We start from the raw sequence: 17,413 nt of genomic DNA on the forward strand, positions 1-17,413 counted from the left end.
TCCAGTGGAACAGGTCCTTATGTAGGAAGCAGAAGTGCTTCACCTTACTCAATTCTTCTGCTGATTGTTCACTCTAGTGATGAAAAGCCCTGAAAAAGGTGGCTTGGAGAGGCTTGCAATTTCCATGCTAGTAGATACTCAAATGCAGCTAGGTAAAACCCTGAGCAACCCAATCATCGTTAGGATTTAACTGTACTTCTCGGCAGGAGGTTGGGTGGACTAGATGACCTTTAGAGGTCACTTCTAACCTAACTTCTCAGTGATTTTAGTTATCTTCTACAGCAAGATCTTTCCAGAGTCTTAAGTTATAATGTCTAGTTAACTTCAGTAATTCTTGTAATTTTTAGTTTCTAGTAAAGTATTCTCCTGAATTCCATTATCACTCAAAATAGAAGGATTGGTATTAAAATCACTATAATTTGGATGTAACTGCTTGCTTATCCACCACCATTGATTGTCTATGCTCACTCTGCTGACATTTCTTCTCCTCACCTTAAAATAACTCAGTTTTGGAAGGATTATATTATAGTGAACGATTCAGATAAACTAGAGCATACAGAGAGTAATAAACTGAAGCCAAACACGTAATCAGTATTGGAAGAAAGTCTACTCTACAGAGCAGCTCTAGTCATAGCATATCCTATCATTTCAGGTAAAAAGCAGGAAGCTGATGAATTAACTGGTGATGCTTCAGTTGAAGAGGATTCCTTTGTCAAGGTAATAAAAGTATGTAAAATTTTTTCCATTTTTGTATTTAAGTTTAATGTTTGGCTTTATCTAATGAAAAAGCTTCAATTTTGTTTGAACTAATGTGTGTGGAAGTTTGGAGCATTGTTTTTACTTCCTTCACAGTGTGATGCCTAAGTGTGTGAAGGTGTGGGTGTTTTTAAGCATGCTGTGAATTTTATTATGGATGGGAGACACTGATCTAGCAGTGGAACACTGATTCTAGCAGGGGATTTTCATAATAAAGCTAATACCCTTAGTTATGCCAAGTATTTGTGTTCACACTAAAAGGAAAGTGAATTGGAGACTCAAGATGCAAGTGATCAAGATGGGAATGATGAATTAAAGGACTTCAAAGAATCTGTTGAAGACAAGAACTTGAATTCTAAAGAACTGCCATCTGCAGAAAAGAAAAGATACCATGACCTGGAGCCAGCAGAGACAACAGAAGATGCAGAAAAGGATTCTGAAAGTCAGGTACTTTGTTATATTTTACATGATTTTTTTATCAGAAAAATGTACATTTTTCTTAGTGTTTGTTACTAGGAAGTCACAACTAGTTTTCCAGTTTGTCTTGCTTAACTCTAAAAGATACCTCTGTCTTTTGTACTCTTAAAAGGTACTTTTTTCTTTCTACTTGCCTTGATTTGTGTTTGAATAGTCCTGAAACAAGTGTGGCATTGACTGATAAAATTCTACCTGAGTCTATACAGCGTTAGCTCCGAAGTGATTCTTTTCCCTTCTCACATGCATCTTTGAATTCAGTGTTCAGATTATGTAGGTCATGAGAACTGCTCATTTATGTTCACCTTACTGAGTGTGTATCCACTTAACTGAAATGTTTTCTGAGTTAACTGAACCTCTTGACTCTCTGAATGTTTGAGCATCTTACCACCAGTTTGCTAAGCAAGTCCCTTTTATGTTCCCTTAGGAGAATGAAGGACAAGACATAGAAGATGACACTTTTCCAGCTGTCCATGTGAGTTCTAAATCCATTCTGTTAAGCTGTTTTTCATGTCTGTTTAGTTGGAAAAGATCACTTTAGACTGTGTTTTTTGTTCCAGCATGCATCTTAGAGTCAGATGATGTAATACAGTACAGGTAAACAGTATGGGAAGCTTTCATTCAAATGTTTAATCATGCAGATAATTGTGATTTCAAATTAAATGCATATTCCTGTCTACAGTTTGGGAGTATTCAGTGCAAAGACTTAGTAAAGAATATGTTTCACACTCTGTTAAAAAACACTTCAGAGGGCTGTGCCAGATGCTACAGTAGTATACACAGCCTGTACAGGAGTTTAGAACTCCTGTCTAATGTCAAAGTTTGCTTTTAGACAGTGTTGGTGAGGGGAAACTGGGTGTGGTTGGTTGGGGTTGGGTTGTTGTTGTTGTTAACAGTAACATCTGTAAGTTCACAAGTTCATTCTGTGTTACATGGAACTGATGTCTGAAAAGGGACATCTTGTACAGCATCTTTTGCTCAGTGAGGCTAATGAGAAATAAGTAAATACCTATTAAAATCACAGTTTCATTTTTAAATACTGTAGGGTGACTGCCTCGTTTCTGACTTCTGTCATAAGCTTTTAAAGCTAATGATGGATTGTTTGCATTTGTCTGAAAGTAGTCAGCAGCAGTGTGACATCCATGCTGAAGACTTTAGCAAGACTTGGGGAACAGTTTAGAGATGCCCTCTTAAGAGGGGAAAGAAAATATTTGCATGTTTCAACCACCTGCAAACTGTAAGTGTTGCAGATAGATGCCAGTGAAGGTTCATAAAAATTTGCAGTGATTTGATAGGGAAGATGCACAAGTTTGGTTTCTAGATAATCCTTCCTTTGGAAAAAGTTTTCATTTCAATAATTTGCCTTCATACTGTAGAAATTCTGTGGAAAATATGAACTGTTCTGCCTAAAGTTTCAAAGTAAGAGACATTTAGTCTTGACTTCCTTTTCTTGCAGGACGGAGAAGATAAAGAAAATGAGAAAGGTATGTTTAAAGTTTAATAGAGTTCAGAGGTCCTAGTCCGGTAGAGCAGGCAACTTTCTCTTGTAACATTCAATCTCTACTAATACTAGGCTTGTCTCCAGCACTAAGTATCAGTTGTCTCCTTATTAAGCTCAGCACCTGGAATCATTGCAGTCAGTGAGTTTATTTCACTCCTAAGAGTTACTTTACTCTTACGAGTTGATTACAGTACTTATCAGTTACTGTGGTGGATGTATAACATAGTTGTAATACTATGATTCTTAATGAAAAACCATAGTATTCAAGGACTCTGATTTTAACGCACGGTAAGTCTTGATGCCAGAGCTTCCAACTTGCACTGCAGTAACTGATGCTTAGCTGAGTGAAATGATACACTCTCACACTGAAGTCGAGCACCCAACAAATGTATGGACCATCATATGCTTGGCTTACTGTCACTTAGAAATACCACTTGTACATAGGATGGTAACACAAGTGTTTGGAAACCCGTGGAGTGGCTCCCATTTTTTAAGCTGTGCTCATTAGTGAAACTATAGAAGGAATGCAATGCACTTGGGCAAACAGACTTCCTGGACAGAAGTCTTAAGGATTCTACATATTGTGGACTAGAAAGGACATGGACCACCATCACTTTACACATGATGGAATAAACACACTACTGAAGTTACAGGATAAACCTACAGACTCCACGTTTACGAGGGACCCTATGGCTGAAGCATCTCGTCTGCACAAATCCAAGAATACGGTTGGAGATGCCTCTGTGGGACTGAGATGGAAAATCTGCCCAGTGGATGAAGAGTGAGGACCATTTGCCTACGAGCTCTGGATTAAAGCTCACCCCTTGACATTCTGCAGCAGCCTTGGACAGCTGACTTGACTGCCACGCAACCGCTTGGAAAGGAAAAGCCACCAACGTGGAAGACTGGCTGAAATTCTCCAAGACTGTAATGCTTTCGGATTTGGGAAGGTTAGAAGTCCTGGAACCAGGAAGATTCAACGACACATTAAATCAAACTGTGAATATCAAAAGCAACTATTTTCTTCTGGAACGCTAAATCCTAAACTGGAAAATGGATACTTCTTATGAAGAACGGGTATCTCCAGGATGGAACCATAATCTCCCTCCTAATGTTTTGGTATTTGTCTCTAGAAAATGTGTTTTGCCATGAAGAATAAGTGATCCTGGGTAAAGGATTTATATTTGTGTTAATACGCCTTGTGTTTTTCTAACCTTCCATCAGTGCTAATAACTGGCTTTGTATTTTCTAGGTCCTATTCTAGCTTATGCATATGAAATTGTTTAAACTTCTTGTTTTGCCATATTTATTCCTGTTAAATCCTCTTAGATAAAGCAGGTTCTGGTGATGGTACACAAGAAGTATCTAAACCTCTTCCTTCAGAAGAAAGCCTAGCTGAGGCTGATCACACGGCTCACGAAGAGATGGAAGCTAACACCTCTGTGAAAGAAGCTGAGGATGATAACATATCGGTTACAATCCAGGCCGAAGATGCCATCACTCTGGATTTTGATGGTGATGACCTCCTAGAAACAGGTAAAAATGTGAAAATTACAGATTCTGAAGCAAGTAAGCCAAAGGATGTGCAGGATACCATTTCACAGAGCCTGGAGAAGGAAAGCAAGGACTATGAGATGACTGAGAACCATAAAGATGGTAAGAAGGAAGACTGCGTGAAGGGTGATCCCGTCAAGAAGGAAGCCAGAGAAGGTTCAAAGAAAGCAGAATCTGGAGACAAAGAAAAGGATACTTTGAAGAAAGGTCCCTCGTCTACTGGGGCCTCTGGTCAAGCAAAGAGGTTTGTTTTTCTATGTCAGTTCTTTACGATACTGAGTACCAGCATTCAATAAGATCACTCTGCATTAAGGGGGTAGCAGCAAGAATCTTGTAATTAGTATCCTATGCTCCTGCCTATAGATTTTTTGACGCCATAAGTTACCTTTTAAAATTCAAGATCTTCGTATAGACACTATGTCCTACTGATTGCATTGTCGAGTTGTCAGCATTTATTTGTTTTTGTCAAATTGACGAGTTTTTTAAATGTCCTTGTGATGATGGTAATGAACAGCTGTCAGTTCTAAGAACACAAAATGAAGTCAAGTCCCCGTCCTGAAATCTGGAGAAGATTGCCATATATCCACTGAATAGAGTTGTCAGAAAATCTAGATCTTCAGGCATCTTGGGGAAAATCAGTGCAAGAATCCATAAGGGAATCATTTGTTCAAATATCCAGTCTGGCCCTTTTTCATTTTATTTTTTTTTTGAAATGTTAACTTGTCTCTTAGTATTAGTAGTATAAAATGCAACACTTAGCAAATTCTGTAGTTTCAACTTTCTTCTGATTTTTTTTTAATTTGCTTCTTTAGCTCTACTAAGGAATCTAAAGAAAGCAAGACAACATCAAAGGATGATAAAGGTAACTATTACAGATTAGAGTAGTTTTGTTTTGAACTAAATGTATTCCTGATGGAGAAATTGCTTGCCACATGGTAAAATGGATTATAGGAGTGAACTCAGCCATCTGTAGTAAATTATCCTAGAGGTACAGTAATCATTAGCTGTGTGTGTGTGTCCATGTAGTTTGTTTCTCCTTACACCAGATTCCTCATAAGATCAAAAATACTTATTCTAAAGACTCAATGAAAAATATATTCTCCTGTTTCAAAATACTCCTTGGAGCAGCTTCCACTTAACGTTTCCTAAGTCTGTGTTTTGATGAGCAGCTGTAATGTTCAGATAAGCCTGCTGTAACTCGCAGCAGAACAAGAGAGAAACAACTGCAAGTACTTAAACAAAGTGCCAATAAATTTTTTGTCTTGTGATTCTAGCTCATTTTGAAATAAACTGAACTCCCAACCAAGTCTAACAGCTGATTTGTCAGCTTGCAGAATTGCACTTGTGGCTGTTTAGTGCATTAAAGATGGACCTATTTGTCTACCTTGGCATTTCCATCTGTTCCCATAAAACCATGTGTTATGATTACAAATTCAAAGAGTGGAGCTCAAGAGCATGTTAACATCACCAGTAATACTGATGCTTCAGAGTTGAACAAATGCATTTGTTTAATCTCATGTGTCTCCTTGTTTTACCTACTAGCTCTAACAGACAAATGAAACTTTACCTGATAAATGAATTTCTGAGAGGAAATGTTTGTGGCAGACAGAATTTAGTCTTCTGCAGTTGCATGGCTTTTTGTGATGGTTCCATGCTTACAGTGAAACGAAGAGCAGATTTGCTGTTTCTTCATTTATGTAGCATGTATGAAAACTGTAATAGGAAGTCTCATAAGGCTCTCTTAAAATACCCAGCCAAAGCCAGCATAGTGGCTTTAGTGATGTTTAATGAGATTCTAAGTGTATCACAGTTTATCAAGATCACAGAACCATAGAGTGGTTTGGGTTGGAAGTGACCTTAAAGACCATCTAGTTCCAACCCCCTGCCCTAGGCAGGGACACCCTCCACCAGCCCAGGGTTGCTCAAGGTCTCATCCAGCCTGGCCTTGAACACCGCCAGAATCAGCCACCATGTCCCTGGGCAACCTGTTCCGATGTCTCACCACCCTTAGAGTAAAAACTTTTTTGTATATCTAGTCTAATATCAAGCTAATCCTAGTATGACCAGAACTGAGATTTGTTGCCATTTGCTCTTGGTTCATCTTGATGCATTAAGAAACAAAACTACCCTTGTTTTCTGAAGGTGGTTCAATGACCTTTTAAACTCTGCATATCACCAGGTTTTCCAGCTATTAAGCTGGGGATCCAGTTCTGGTCTTGCCTGTGACTGGGTATGTTTTAACATACTGAAAAGCAGTTCATACATTGAGTAGTGAACAACAACAAGCTGAACTAAATAATATAAAGGCAATGGGGAGGCAAGGGCAGTATTAAAGGCACAAAAGGTTTTTCCAGCTTTTCTTTAGTATTTTCCTTAGTATGCAGGAAATTATTTTGGTGGGTTGTATCCAGTTCTCCATGCAGTAGGATTTTTAAAAAGCTGCTCTCGATGGAGGGCAGATGCTTCGAGAAGCTGTAGAAATTGTCCAGCTGCTTCTGGAGGCTGAGATTATCTGTCTCCTGTATTTACTGCTCTGTCCCAGGTAATGTGAGCAGTGCACAAACCTCCTGGTGAACAACAGTTGTTGGGTGCAAAAAAAAATTCTCTTGGATGGAAGTTATTGATGAGAGGCAGACATTGAAGCTAAATGTACATACCCAAATGAGGGGTAATGCATGCCTTTAACAAAGAATTGTATTATTTTCTAGCTCTGTCATTTGGGTCCAAGTTAGCCAAGCTGTTGGTCTCAATGCATGGTTAAATGAATGAAATCTTATGGCATATATTTTTTTTCTCCTATAGAAGTCTTTTCAAGAAAGGTAACCAGATAAACAGTTACTTAGAGGTAACAGGCTAAGTTTCTCTTTTCAGCAACAGTTTAGTTGAATATTCACAGTGTCTTTGTCTCCTTAATTTTTTGGCTGTTTTGTAAACCTTGTTGCAGGAAGCACGAGCAGTGTTAGTGGTAGCAGTGGAAGTTCAACTAGAAACCTGTGGGTTAGTGGACTGTCTTCCAACACAAAAGCTGCTGACTTGAAAAATCTCTTTGGCAAATACGGAAAGGTATTTCCTGGGGTGTGATACCAAGTGTGTTGTGTGTGTCTCTTCCCTCTCTCCTATTCAGTTACAGAAATTGAGTAATACTTGATTTAAATAGAAGTTTGAGATGAAGTGTCTAGCCAGTGTGATCTGAAACCTCATGTTTGCAGCAGTAAGAGTTCATGCTTACAGGAAGAATCATGTTTACGTTTTATAAGAAAATTTTCTTCCTGCTTGCAGCAGTAAGAGTTCATGCTTCCAGGAAGAATCATGTGTACGTTTTATAAGAAAATTTTCTTCCTGTTGTGGTAAGATAAGTGCAAAAGAGACTTCAGAAAGATTTGAATATTCTGGTCAGGACTGGCTATTTAAATAATGGTAGTTATGTTCCTTTGGAGCAATTGTATTTAACTATGAGTGCAAGATAATGTGCTCACTCATAAACTTGTAATATGAACAGTCTTTATAAAACCTGCTGCTTGGGGAGACTGTTTTAAAATGTGTTCTGAGAGCTTATGATTGGGAGAAATAGGTAAAAAGATGGGACAGTTATGTCTGTTCCTTCAGGGACTCTTTTAATAACTTAATGGTTTTTCTACAGGCTGTTTAAACTAAGTCTGTTTTCCTGATTTTGGTTAATTTAACATACAAATTCCATAGAGCAAAGCAGAATCCTTACAAGCTAAGCAGTCTTCTAAAAACAGCTTTGTTCAGTTGTTCTCATTTTCCCAAAGGAGTTGCTGATAACTATGGGAATTCACAGTGTTTGTGTAAGCCTGTGCAGTTATGGCATGATTGCATCTTGGGAACTAGTTAGTAGCTGAGCACTGTGGATATGAAGTATGTGTATTGATTATTGCATATCTGATTTTTCTATTGAATTTAGGAGGTGATTTTATGTAATGCATTCACAAGGGTGGAAGCCTGAGAGTCTGTTTGGTTAAAACTTGCATTCTTTGGCTGTTATTCTGTAAAGGTGGTTGGTATCTATATTTACTTTGCTTCCCAGTTTTAAATTAATTGGGAAATATTTAATGTCTAAATGACTGCACCATTGCAGGCTGCTAGAAGGAGAAAATTGTTGCCTTAGAGCATGACTGTATCAGGAAGACCTGCTCTAGTAGTTAAAAGGAGCAGGAACACAAAGCTTAGTATTTTGTTAAGAAGCAGATTTCAAAGAGCTGCTTGCTAAAAGTTCTTAATTGACACATTTGCTAGATGCCCTGGAAGATGTGGTTCCCTTATTAAGTTACTGCGTAATACTCCTTATACCTTCCTGCCATTAATTGGCAGCTGCTGACTGGTTTTGTGGGGGTTCATCTGTCAGATATGAACTATCAAATTCAGGTCAGTGGTGTTTCTATGAGTGAATTTTGACACTAACTGTGAAAAGAAGCATTTAGATAATGGGCATGAGGTGGTGACTGGTCAAAACAGGAGGGGTAATATGCCTTGATGTCAAAGTTGAATGAAGTGCTCAAAGCTGCAGTTTGCTGTGGAATTGTATGCTCTGGAAAACTTCTTTCTCAGGGGCTGGGATGTTTGTTGCTGTTGGGGTGGATTTGTTTGAGTTTTTTATGTACTAGGTTAAAAGTATTATTGGAATATTGTTGCTTTTTCCCTAAAAATGTCTATCTCAAAGCCTAAATTTTCCCCATTTCTATAGGTACTTGGTGCAAAGGTGGTTACCAATGCACGAAGCCCAGGGGCAAAATGCTATGGCATAGTTACGATGTCTTCTAGCACAGAAGTGGCCAGATGTATTGCACACCTGCATCGAACAGAGCTGCATGGACAGCAGATCTCTGTTGAGAAAGTAGGTTCAGTAAGATGGAGACTTCTCCCAAAATTGATTGTCTTAGACAAGAATCTGTATTAACCTGTTTGCTTTTGGAAAAAAAAATGCAGGTGAAAGGTGATCCTTCCAAAAAGGAGTTGAAGAAGGAAAGTGATGAGAAGTCTAGTTCGAGTAGGAGCACGGGAGATAAGAAGACTGCATCAAGTGATAAAGCCAGCAAGTAAGAAATTGCATGTCTTCTGAAGTTGTGAAAACCCTCTAAGCTGCATTTTCCTCATTGGATTTGTGTGTCCTTTTTCCCCAATAAGAACTACATCAACCAAAAAAGAAGAAAAGAAATCAGAGAAATCTGAAAAAAAAGAAAGTAAAGAAGCCAAGAAAACAGAAGGTAAAGATGAGAAGAGTGATAATGGAACAAGTGGCCCTAATCAAGAATCCACTAAAAAAACTGAAGAAAAGAAAAGAATAAGTATGCCATATAGCCATGTTTCCTCCTGTTGAATCTGTATGTCTGACTTGTCTTGGGGGCATGTTCTTGCACTTGCTGGAAACCAGACAGTTAAGCACCTGTTCTTGTTTAGACTCCAGTAACACATTCGTTGCTTCCATATTTTAATGCTAATACTTAATTGCAGATGTGTGCTGGTATGCTCCTACCAGTACCAGTTCAGTCTAGTGATTTAGAAATTTCACTAAGGAAGATTTGTAATAGGCAAATACAGAGATGTGTGTGTGTTTGTAAACTTTTTTTTTTTTTTTTTTCTCCCCCCTTCACCAGGTGGTAAAAGCCCAGGTCAAGTTGTAGTTTTAGACCAAACCAAAGGAGACCAAGGCCACACTAGGACAGTTAGAAGGGGAAGGTTTGATAAAGTAAGTATCTATAGATTTGATGCAATCCTTACCTGATTTGATAGTACCTTGCAGTTGATATTTGTACTCAAGAGTCAATAAACAAACTGTAAAGCTTAGATAGAAGTTTGTATGCTTTGGGATAGCTAAGTCCTTAATGATACTTGAACATAGCACCCAGAAATCTCCCTAAAGGAATGAGACTTCTGAAATAACCATTGTAATCTCTATCTATAGCCACAGATATTGAGGAACAAAGAGCGTATTATTCAAGATAAAGTGAAATTCAGGGAATACAGGGGTAGAAAGGATATCTTGCCTTTTGAAAAGATGAAGGAACAGAGATTGCGAGAACACATGGTTCGATTGGAAAGGATACGACGAGCGGTTGAACTCCGAAGGTAGTAATTCCACTTCTTGCTAAAGGCTATTTTATACATTAATTGATCAGATACTATACTTAGAAATCTAATCAGAATGCATTCTGTCAAGCCTTCAGAGTCTGGGACTCTACCTAACAGTATCTTTATGCGAATTAACGAACTCCAGAGTTTTTGTTTACTCTTAATAGCCATATCTGTACATAGAGTGGAGAGTTTGTGATGGGGGGGGTCTGTCTCCTAAGTCTTACTGCATGCCAGTTTTCTTTTTGGAAAGGTGAGAAGTTGACTAGGAGGTGGGGCCAAAAGTAGTGTTGGGGCTTTGATTGTTTGTTTGTTTTTAAGCAGAACATTCTATACCAAAATGACTAATCAAGCATAATACAATCTTGTCCATTTGAACAGAAGGACTAAATGACTAAGCCACACTATTCTGTTCTGCTGTTTTCATATGGCCAAAAGTTTGCATAGGACAGTTAAATGAGTTGTGTTGTTAGCTGGATTTCCCTAAACAAAGGGAAACAATTCCTAAACAAAGGAATTCCCAGCAAGCACAAAGCTTAAAGTACAAAATGCCTTTTGTGCTTCTTGTGAGCTGTACTGTGGGAGGTAGGAAGAAGAAAGCAAAATGAAGCTGTTGGTTAGTGTACTAACCTGTGCAAATCAGAGTGAGCATGTTTATCTGTCTTATTTTTTTCTTAGCCTGAAGAGGACAAGAGCTAAAATAGCATTTATATTTTTAGATCCAAATCATATTCTTTCCTAAGTTGTTATTGTGTGCCAGGTGACAACAGAGAAATCTGAATTCAGCATAAAATACATCATGAACGAGGATTCTTGAAATAACTTTTCCTATCTGTTGTTTGCTAATGGTTCTGTAGATAATCTCAAACCAGTTTGGCTACTTGGGGCTCAAAGGAGTAGACTTCTCATGGCAGGACTTCTGTGAAGAGCTTACCCTGAAATAGTTGGTTAATGTCTATGCCTAAGGTGATGTTAGTTTTGGATGAGAAAATTTTCCAGGTGAATTTCTGCTACTTGCTTTGTTTCTGTAGGCGAAGAGAAATCGCGGAGCGAGAGCGTCGCGAGCGGGAGCGCATCCGGATAATGCACGAGCGAGAGGAGTGTTTGCAGAGAGAGAGGGAACGGCTGGAAATTGAAAGGCAAAAGCTGGAGAGGGAGAGGATGGAACGGGAGCGCTTGGAAAGGGAGCGCGTTCGGATCGAGCAGGTGTGCAGTGCACAGTCACACTTTGGACTGCAGTGCACCCTCGGTTTGGCCTAGAGCCCAAGTCGCACTTGCAGTGAATTTCTCTCTTCACCCTTCCACCCAGCCCTGGTTGTTTCATAGAAGAACTAGCCAAACATTACATAATCCACAATGTACAACAGGCATCTTTATCTTGTTTGCTTATGACTAATTTGGCAAATTCTTGCTACTGCGGTAGCTTTACATGTCCATCTCTAAAACTGAAGTACAATAGATCATATTGCCTATACTAGTCTTCCATAACTTCACTAGATTTTTTTCCTGGAGAATATCACTGCAAATCTCAAAATGTGTGTTTCTGGGCAAAAAATGCAGTAGTGATAAAAGAAATTAACCTGGAGATATTTAACATCCAATAGCATCTCCTCCAAAAAAGTAGACAACAGATCTGAAGCATTCCCTATGCTCTTGAATCATATGCTCTCCAAGGATGAATTTTATCAGATAACCTTCAGCAGAAAAATATCCAGGGATAACTGCACTTGCTAACTGTTCTGTAGGTGTCTCTAACAAAGAGCTGTTTTGTTTGTTGCTCCTTTGGTGGTAGGAACGTCGAAAAGAGGCCGAGCGAATTGCTCGTGAGAGGGAGGAGCTCCGGCGGCAGCAGCAGCAGCTTCGCTATGAGCAGGAAAAGAGGAATTCCCTGAAACGGCCACGAGATGTAGATCACAGGTAATTCTCAAACCATGGTTTTGTTTTGCAGCACTTAGTAAAAAGAAACAGCTACAGTTTTGTGTCAGACTTAAATGCGTTTGTGCCTGAAACAAATCTTCCCAGTAATGCAGTTCTGTGATTTGTTTGGTTTTGACATCTGTCGATGCCAAACATCCATAGGAGGGTGTTTTGAAATTAGAGAAGCATTGAACAACTCAGTGCACTTGCTGAGGGAAGCTGTTCTGCCTTAATGGATGAAGCTTCTAGCTTCTGCTTTAAGAATGCATATTTCTGCTAACTGGATGGTTCAGAAAGTCAATGTGATGGCTTTGATTTTTTTACTGGAGCTGATGACATCTATCATTTGCTGTTTGAGCCACATAAATTGAACTGACTTTGATCTTTATTTGGTTATAAGAACAGGACTGAGACCTTACATTTATTTTCCAGATATCAGTTTTATGGCTAAGTCATCATGGCAGACACATACAGTAGCAGGACACTAATATTTCTTCACCTGAGGAATAAAGACACCTTCATTTTCCAAGGCTACTGATTATACAGTTAATCTCACATTCTCATGGTAGAGACTCTGTACCCAAATGTTTCTAGTGCACAAGGCTGTGATGTTTCCTACCCTACTCTTTCCTGAGGAACTGTACAAATCTGTGGGTGTGGGTTTGGTTTTTTTTCCTAGGCGGTTGTTTTCAATGGAAAATTTTGCTACAGTGATGTTTCTGTTGAGGTTTTGTTTTTAAGCTACCCAACACAATATGCCATTGCTTAGATTTTACTACATATTTTTTGGTATTTTGTCTCTTCAATATACACTTCAAACAGGAGTGTTTTGTTCTGAGTTTTTTTTTTCCAATGATTTTGTTCACTGCTATTTAGAGTCCACCTGTGTCAGTGGCTTTCTAAAGGTCACATGAGTATGTTTTAAAACAGACAACTGACTCTCAACAGTTTTCTGCATATTAGGCCTCAATTTGGCTACATGTAAGTGATGAGGGTTCCTTTGCTTTGGTTAAAGGAGAGATGATCCTTACTGGAATGAGAGTAAGAAGATGGCTCTCGATACAGATGCACGTTTTGGCCATGGTTCAGATTACAGTCGCCAGCAGAACAGGTTTAATGATTTTGATCACAGAGAACGGGGACGATATCCAGAAGGTTCTTCTGTTCCATCTTCATCTTTTGATAGGTAAGTGTAGATAACAGGGCAGGTATTTACCTATCAGCAACTCTGTGAGTTTGTTAAAAACTGAAAATGGTGCTAAAGGCTTTATAGAGTTCTGATGCAACAGAATTGCAGTAGTGTGCTGACATTTCTTGTGTCTTCAGGAATGGCCATTTATGTAATGGAATCTAATCTGCTTTTCTCTGAGTACTTTCAGTTAGCTGCCTGGTGGCCTTTTCTTGTTCCAAAGATTGTTTGCAATTATTCCTCTTTCACATGGAGTAATAAGTGAGTGTCCTGCTTGGTGATATATCTCCTGAAGAAGTAAGGCTGAAAGCAACTGATTTAACGAGTCATAAGTGAGTGTCCTGCTTGGTGATTTACCTCCTGAAGGAAGTAAGGCTGAAAGCAACTGATTTAAGGAGAGTTACTTAGATAAGTCACATTCATCCAGGATCCATGGAACTACAGTAAATGCTGGTTCCAGATCCAACTTCATGGTTCCATTAAACATCTCCAGTAACCACTGATACAGCCAAGACTACATAATTGTAGCTTCTGGACTTCTACTTTTATGCTGCAATGAACTAGAATTATGCTTTCTAGATGACTTGAGAAATGTAGCATTTCCTCTGTTTCACATTAGGCAGAAAGGAGGCCCTAAAGTTGCTGAAATTACACTGACCAAAATGGAAACAAATGCATAAAGAAATGTTAAACTGGCTAGTGGAACTCAAGCTTAAAATGAGAGTTCTAGAATTAAATATTATGTGGGGTGAGAAGGATCTTTGAGACCTATAGCACATATATGGGGACAGACATGTAACGTAGAGATGAGTGATATTTTATATGCTCATGTATGTGCTTACATGTGCAGAGAAATGTGAGAAGGGGAGACAAGCAAATGACTTTTTCCTACTTTAACCACTCAGGCGAGATCGTTTCGTAAATCAAGGTGAGGCAAAGAAAACTCGTCCAACAGCACGGAGAGAAGAGCCAGGGTTTGAGAGGTACCCCAAGAGCTTCAGTGAGTCCAGAAGAAATGAACCACCACAGCCAAGAAGTGAACTGCGGGACACAGACAGGAGGGAAGTGCGAGGAGACAGAGATGAAAGAAGAACAGTGATAATCCACGACAGACCTGAAATACCACACGGTCGACACCCAAGAGAAACTGGTTCCAATCCACCTAGGCAAACAAATTGGAAGAGTGAGGGAAGCATAAGCACAGACAAACGGGATGGCAGGTAAGTGTGCTGGCTAACCAGTGAAAGTACTGATTCTTGTAGAATTTATCCTGAGCAGCAATCCCTTAAGAACTGATGTGTAAAGGGAGAATAGACCCCTCTCCTCCTAAAGAATGGCAAAAAGCATTGGGGAAAAAATCAGGTTGGCAGATGCTGAATCTCATCTGTGAACTGGATGCTGACTCCCAGCAGCCTGATCTTAATGAAGTGTAGCAACATAGACTTAGGAGGCTGCAGGTGTAAACAAGGAACATATGAGCTTTAATTAGTTCCAGAGCCACCCAGAGCTGAAAGAATTTTTCTAAGAAGTTAGCTGCAAGTTAAACCTAAAAACAAAGGAATCTTTGCTGTCTACATGTGCTGTGATTTGGTACCAGTTCAATCATACTGAAACCCAAATTTTGATCAAAGCAATTTCCACAGAGGCGAGAGGCCGGATCGGTCGGGAAGAGAAGTGTCTGGACACGTGAGGGGAGCTCCTCCCGGCGGCCGCAGCAGCGCCTCGGGCTACGGAGGCAGGGAAGGAGAACGAGGTGTCATGGGAGAGAGAGGTGGAGGACAAGTGAGTCATCCTCTTGTGTTTGTCTGCATGAGTGAGAGGCTGGAAAATGCAGATTCATGCTGGAAAAATGACCATAAAGCATCATATAAATCATTAGCAAAGCATTCTGGCTCTTCTCAAATTAGTTTTATGTTAAAGGTTGTTTGCTTTTGGGTTTTTTTGTTGGGTTTTCTAATAAGCCAAGGAATTGCAGAAAACATACCCAATTCTTTTTATGTCTAGCATCTTTATGGTAATCAGAACAGTACCTGAGTGAGTTGATAATTAAGCTTCTAAGAATTTGCTGTCAATCCTGTTTTCAGGGTTTTAACCTTACACTGCCTGTACTTCCAGTGCAGTTTGTCCTTGTAATCTGTAAAGTGCTATTGAGAGAAAAACCTTTTGCAAGACTTGTCTTTAAAGACTATAAACTAAATTGCTCCTGCATTTAAATTGTATTAGTGTTTCTCTTTCTGAGTTTTATGTCTGTGATTAAGAGATCAGGGCAGAATTTGGAGTCAAGTATGAGTTCATGGAACTTCACTCCCTGCATACCCACACAGTTGTCATTGCAACTAGGTTTGTGTTCTCTAGTATAAGTTTGAACAGGAATCTTGTAAGCATGGGTTAGTTACCTGTGGACTGGAATCTTAAAAGATGCTTGACTTAGTGTATTAGATAAGCTTAGGTTTCTTGAAAAGCTTGTTTCCTGCTGGTAAAACACACCTTTCATCCTGAGAGTGACTATCACTTCCTTCCTAGCACTACAATGAGGACAGACATGTCGTAGAACGCCACAGTCGTGAAACTGGACCAAGAAAAGAATGGCATGGACCTAGTTCTCAAGGCAGTGGGTACCATGACACAAGGAGGATGGGGGATGGCCGTGGAGGAGGCATGATGTCTCCACATGCAAGGTACAGAAACTACTCCTTCCTCTCAATTCCCTACTGAGCTCTCCAGGCTTTGGTTTCTGTAGGGCATCCAGTGGTGTCAGTGCTAGCAGCCTGACATCCTGTGGCTGCTGCATGACATGCAAACCACCTTCCCTGCCAGCACAGGGCTCTGCAGCTGTGTATTGCTGGGGGCAGCATTGTCCACTGCACAGCAACCAGTGCCTTCTTGCAAAGTCTCTTCTCCTGCATGTTTTCAAGTCTCTTCTGAGACTTAAGAGTTTAACTGTTGAGTGATATGAGATACAAGACTGTTATTATCTGTACACCAAGAGTTTAGATAATTTCATAACTTAACCTTTTTTTTAAAACCTTTGTTTCCAGTAACTCTTCACCAATTAATAGAGTTGTACAGATCACAGGCAATTCCATGCAGAGGGGAAGTGGCTCAGGATTTAAGCCATTTAAAGGTGGACCTCCACGAAGATTCTAAGATCTACAGCTGCTTGGTTTCAAGATAACTTATTGAAATCTCTTGTAAACTTTCTCTGATTAAAAACAGGAAATCTTGTCTGGAAGTCCTGGTTAAATTTTTTTAATTTAACATGATTATTTTCCTCTCACTTTTGGAGGCATTTTAATAGTTACGTTGTAATTTTGGATAGTTTTTGTGTATCTTTGATAAGCATTTTCCCTGAGGCACTAGAGCTGTGTAAAAAGAAATTGGAACCAAAATATTTGTTAATCCTGTATAAAAGAATAGTTTGCAGCTGTGTGCTAGTAGTTTGATTTACCAAAATTAGCTCTGTGGTGTCATGCTTTAAAGTTAGCTACTTCTCACAACATACACAACTATAACCTCCATTTTGAAGGTTGTCCAGGCTATTATCTCTGCTTTCTAATTTGTAGAGAAATAAGATTTGTTCTTTCATTACTGGGTATTATGTAACCTATTTTTGCAGAAGGTACTGTTACATTGAGTGCATTTATGTGTATTCTTGCAAATGTATTCTTTTGAAATAAACCTTCATATTCTGTATAGCTTCTAGTAAGTCTTTGAAGCAGTCTTTGGGGAAGGAAGGCAGAAGTCATCAGGCATCGTGGTATGCAAAGACATGTTTGGCTGGCAGATCAAAACATGGGAGCCATTAGCTTATGACTAAAACTTGTCTCCTTCACTGAAACCTTAGAAGCATATTTGACCACAGAAGAAAAGTTAGTAGCAAATAATATCACAACACTCATGGGAGGCCTAATTTTAGTTTGCTCTTTGTCTTT

At 39.2% G+C, this 17,413-nt stretch overlaps 1 protein-coding gene across 1 annotated transcript in view; it reads left to right on the forward strand.

Annotated features, from left to right (window-relative positions):
- The window catches only part of SLTM (SAFB-like, transcription modulator), a gene marked incomplete at its 5' end in the record, with an annotated part of 24,172 nt that extends 7,000 nt beyond the window's left edge, over positions 1–17,172 (forward strand). The window contains 19 exons of the mRNA XM_009074661.1: positions 653–717; positions 1,018–1,203; positions 1,658–1,705; positions 2,687–2,714; positions 4,061–4,529; positions 5,098–5,147; positions 7,230–7,348; positions 8,991–9,140; positions 9,233–9,342; positions 9,431–9,591; positions 9,901–9,992; positions 10,209–10,372; positions 11,407–11,581; positions 12,168–12,292; positions 13,308–13,478; positions 14,387–14,701; positions 15,113–15,263; positions 16,005–16,159; positions 16,520–17,172. Of these exons, the coding sequence (XP_009072909.1) occupies positions 653–717; positions 1,018–1,203; positions 1,658–1,705; positions 2,687–2,714; positions 4,061–4,529; positions 5,098–5,147; positions 7,230–7,348; positions 8,991–9,140; positions 9,233–9,342; positions 9,431–9,591; positions 9,901–9,992; positions 10,209–10,372; positions 11,407–11,581; positions 12,168–12,292; positions 13,308–13,478; positions 14,387–14,701; positions 15,113–15,263; positions 16,005–16,159; positions 16,520–16,628 (2,843 nt within the window). The remainder of the gene's footprint in view (positions 1–652; positions 718–1,017; positions 1,204–1,657; positions 1,706–2,686; positions 2,715–4,060; positions 4,530–5,097; positions 5,148–7,229; positions 7,349–8,990; positions 9,141–9,232; positions 9,343–9,430; positions 9,592–9,900; positions 9,993–10,208; positions 10,373–11,406; positions 11,582–12,167; positions 12,293–13,307; positions 13,479–14,386; positions 14,702–15,112; positions 15,264–16,004; positions 16,160–16,519) is intronic.
- Between the last annotated feature and the right edge of the window lie 241 nt (positions 17,173–17,413).

This window comes from Acanthisitta chloris, unplaced genomic scaffold, assembly GCF_000695815.1.
Source record: "Acanthisitta chloris isolate BGI_N310 unplaced genomic scaffold, ASM69581v1 scaffold38695, whole genome shotgun sequence".
NCBI lineage: Eukaryota > Metazoa > Chordata > Aves > Passeriformes > Acanthisittidae > Acanthisitta > Acanthisitta chloris.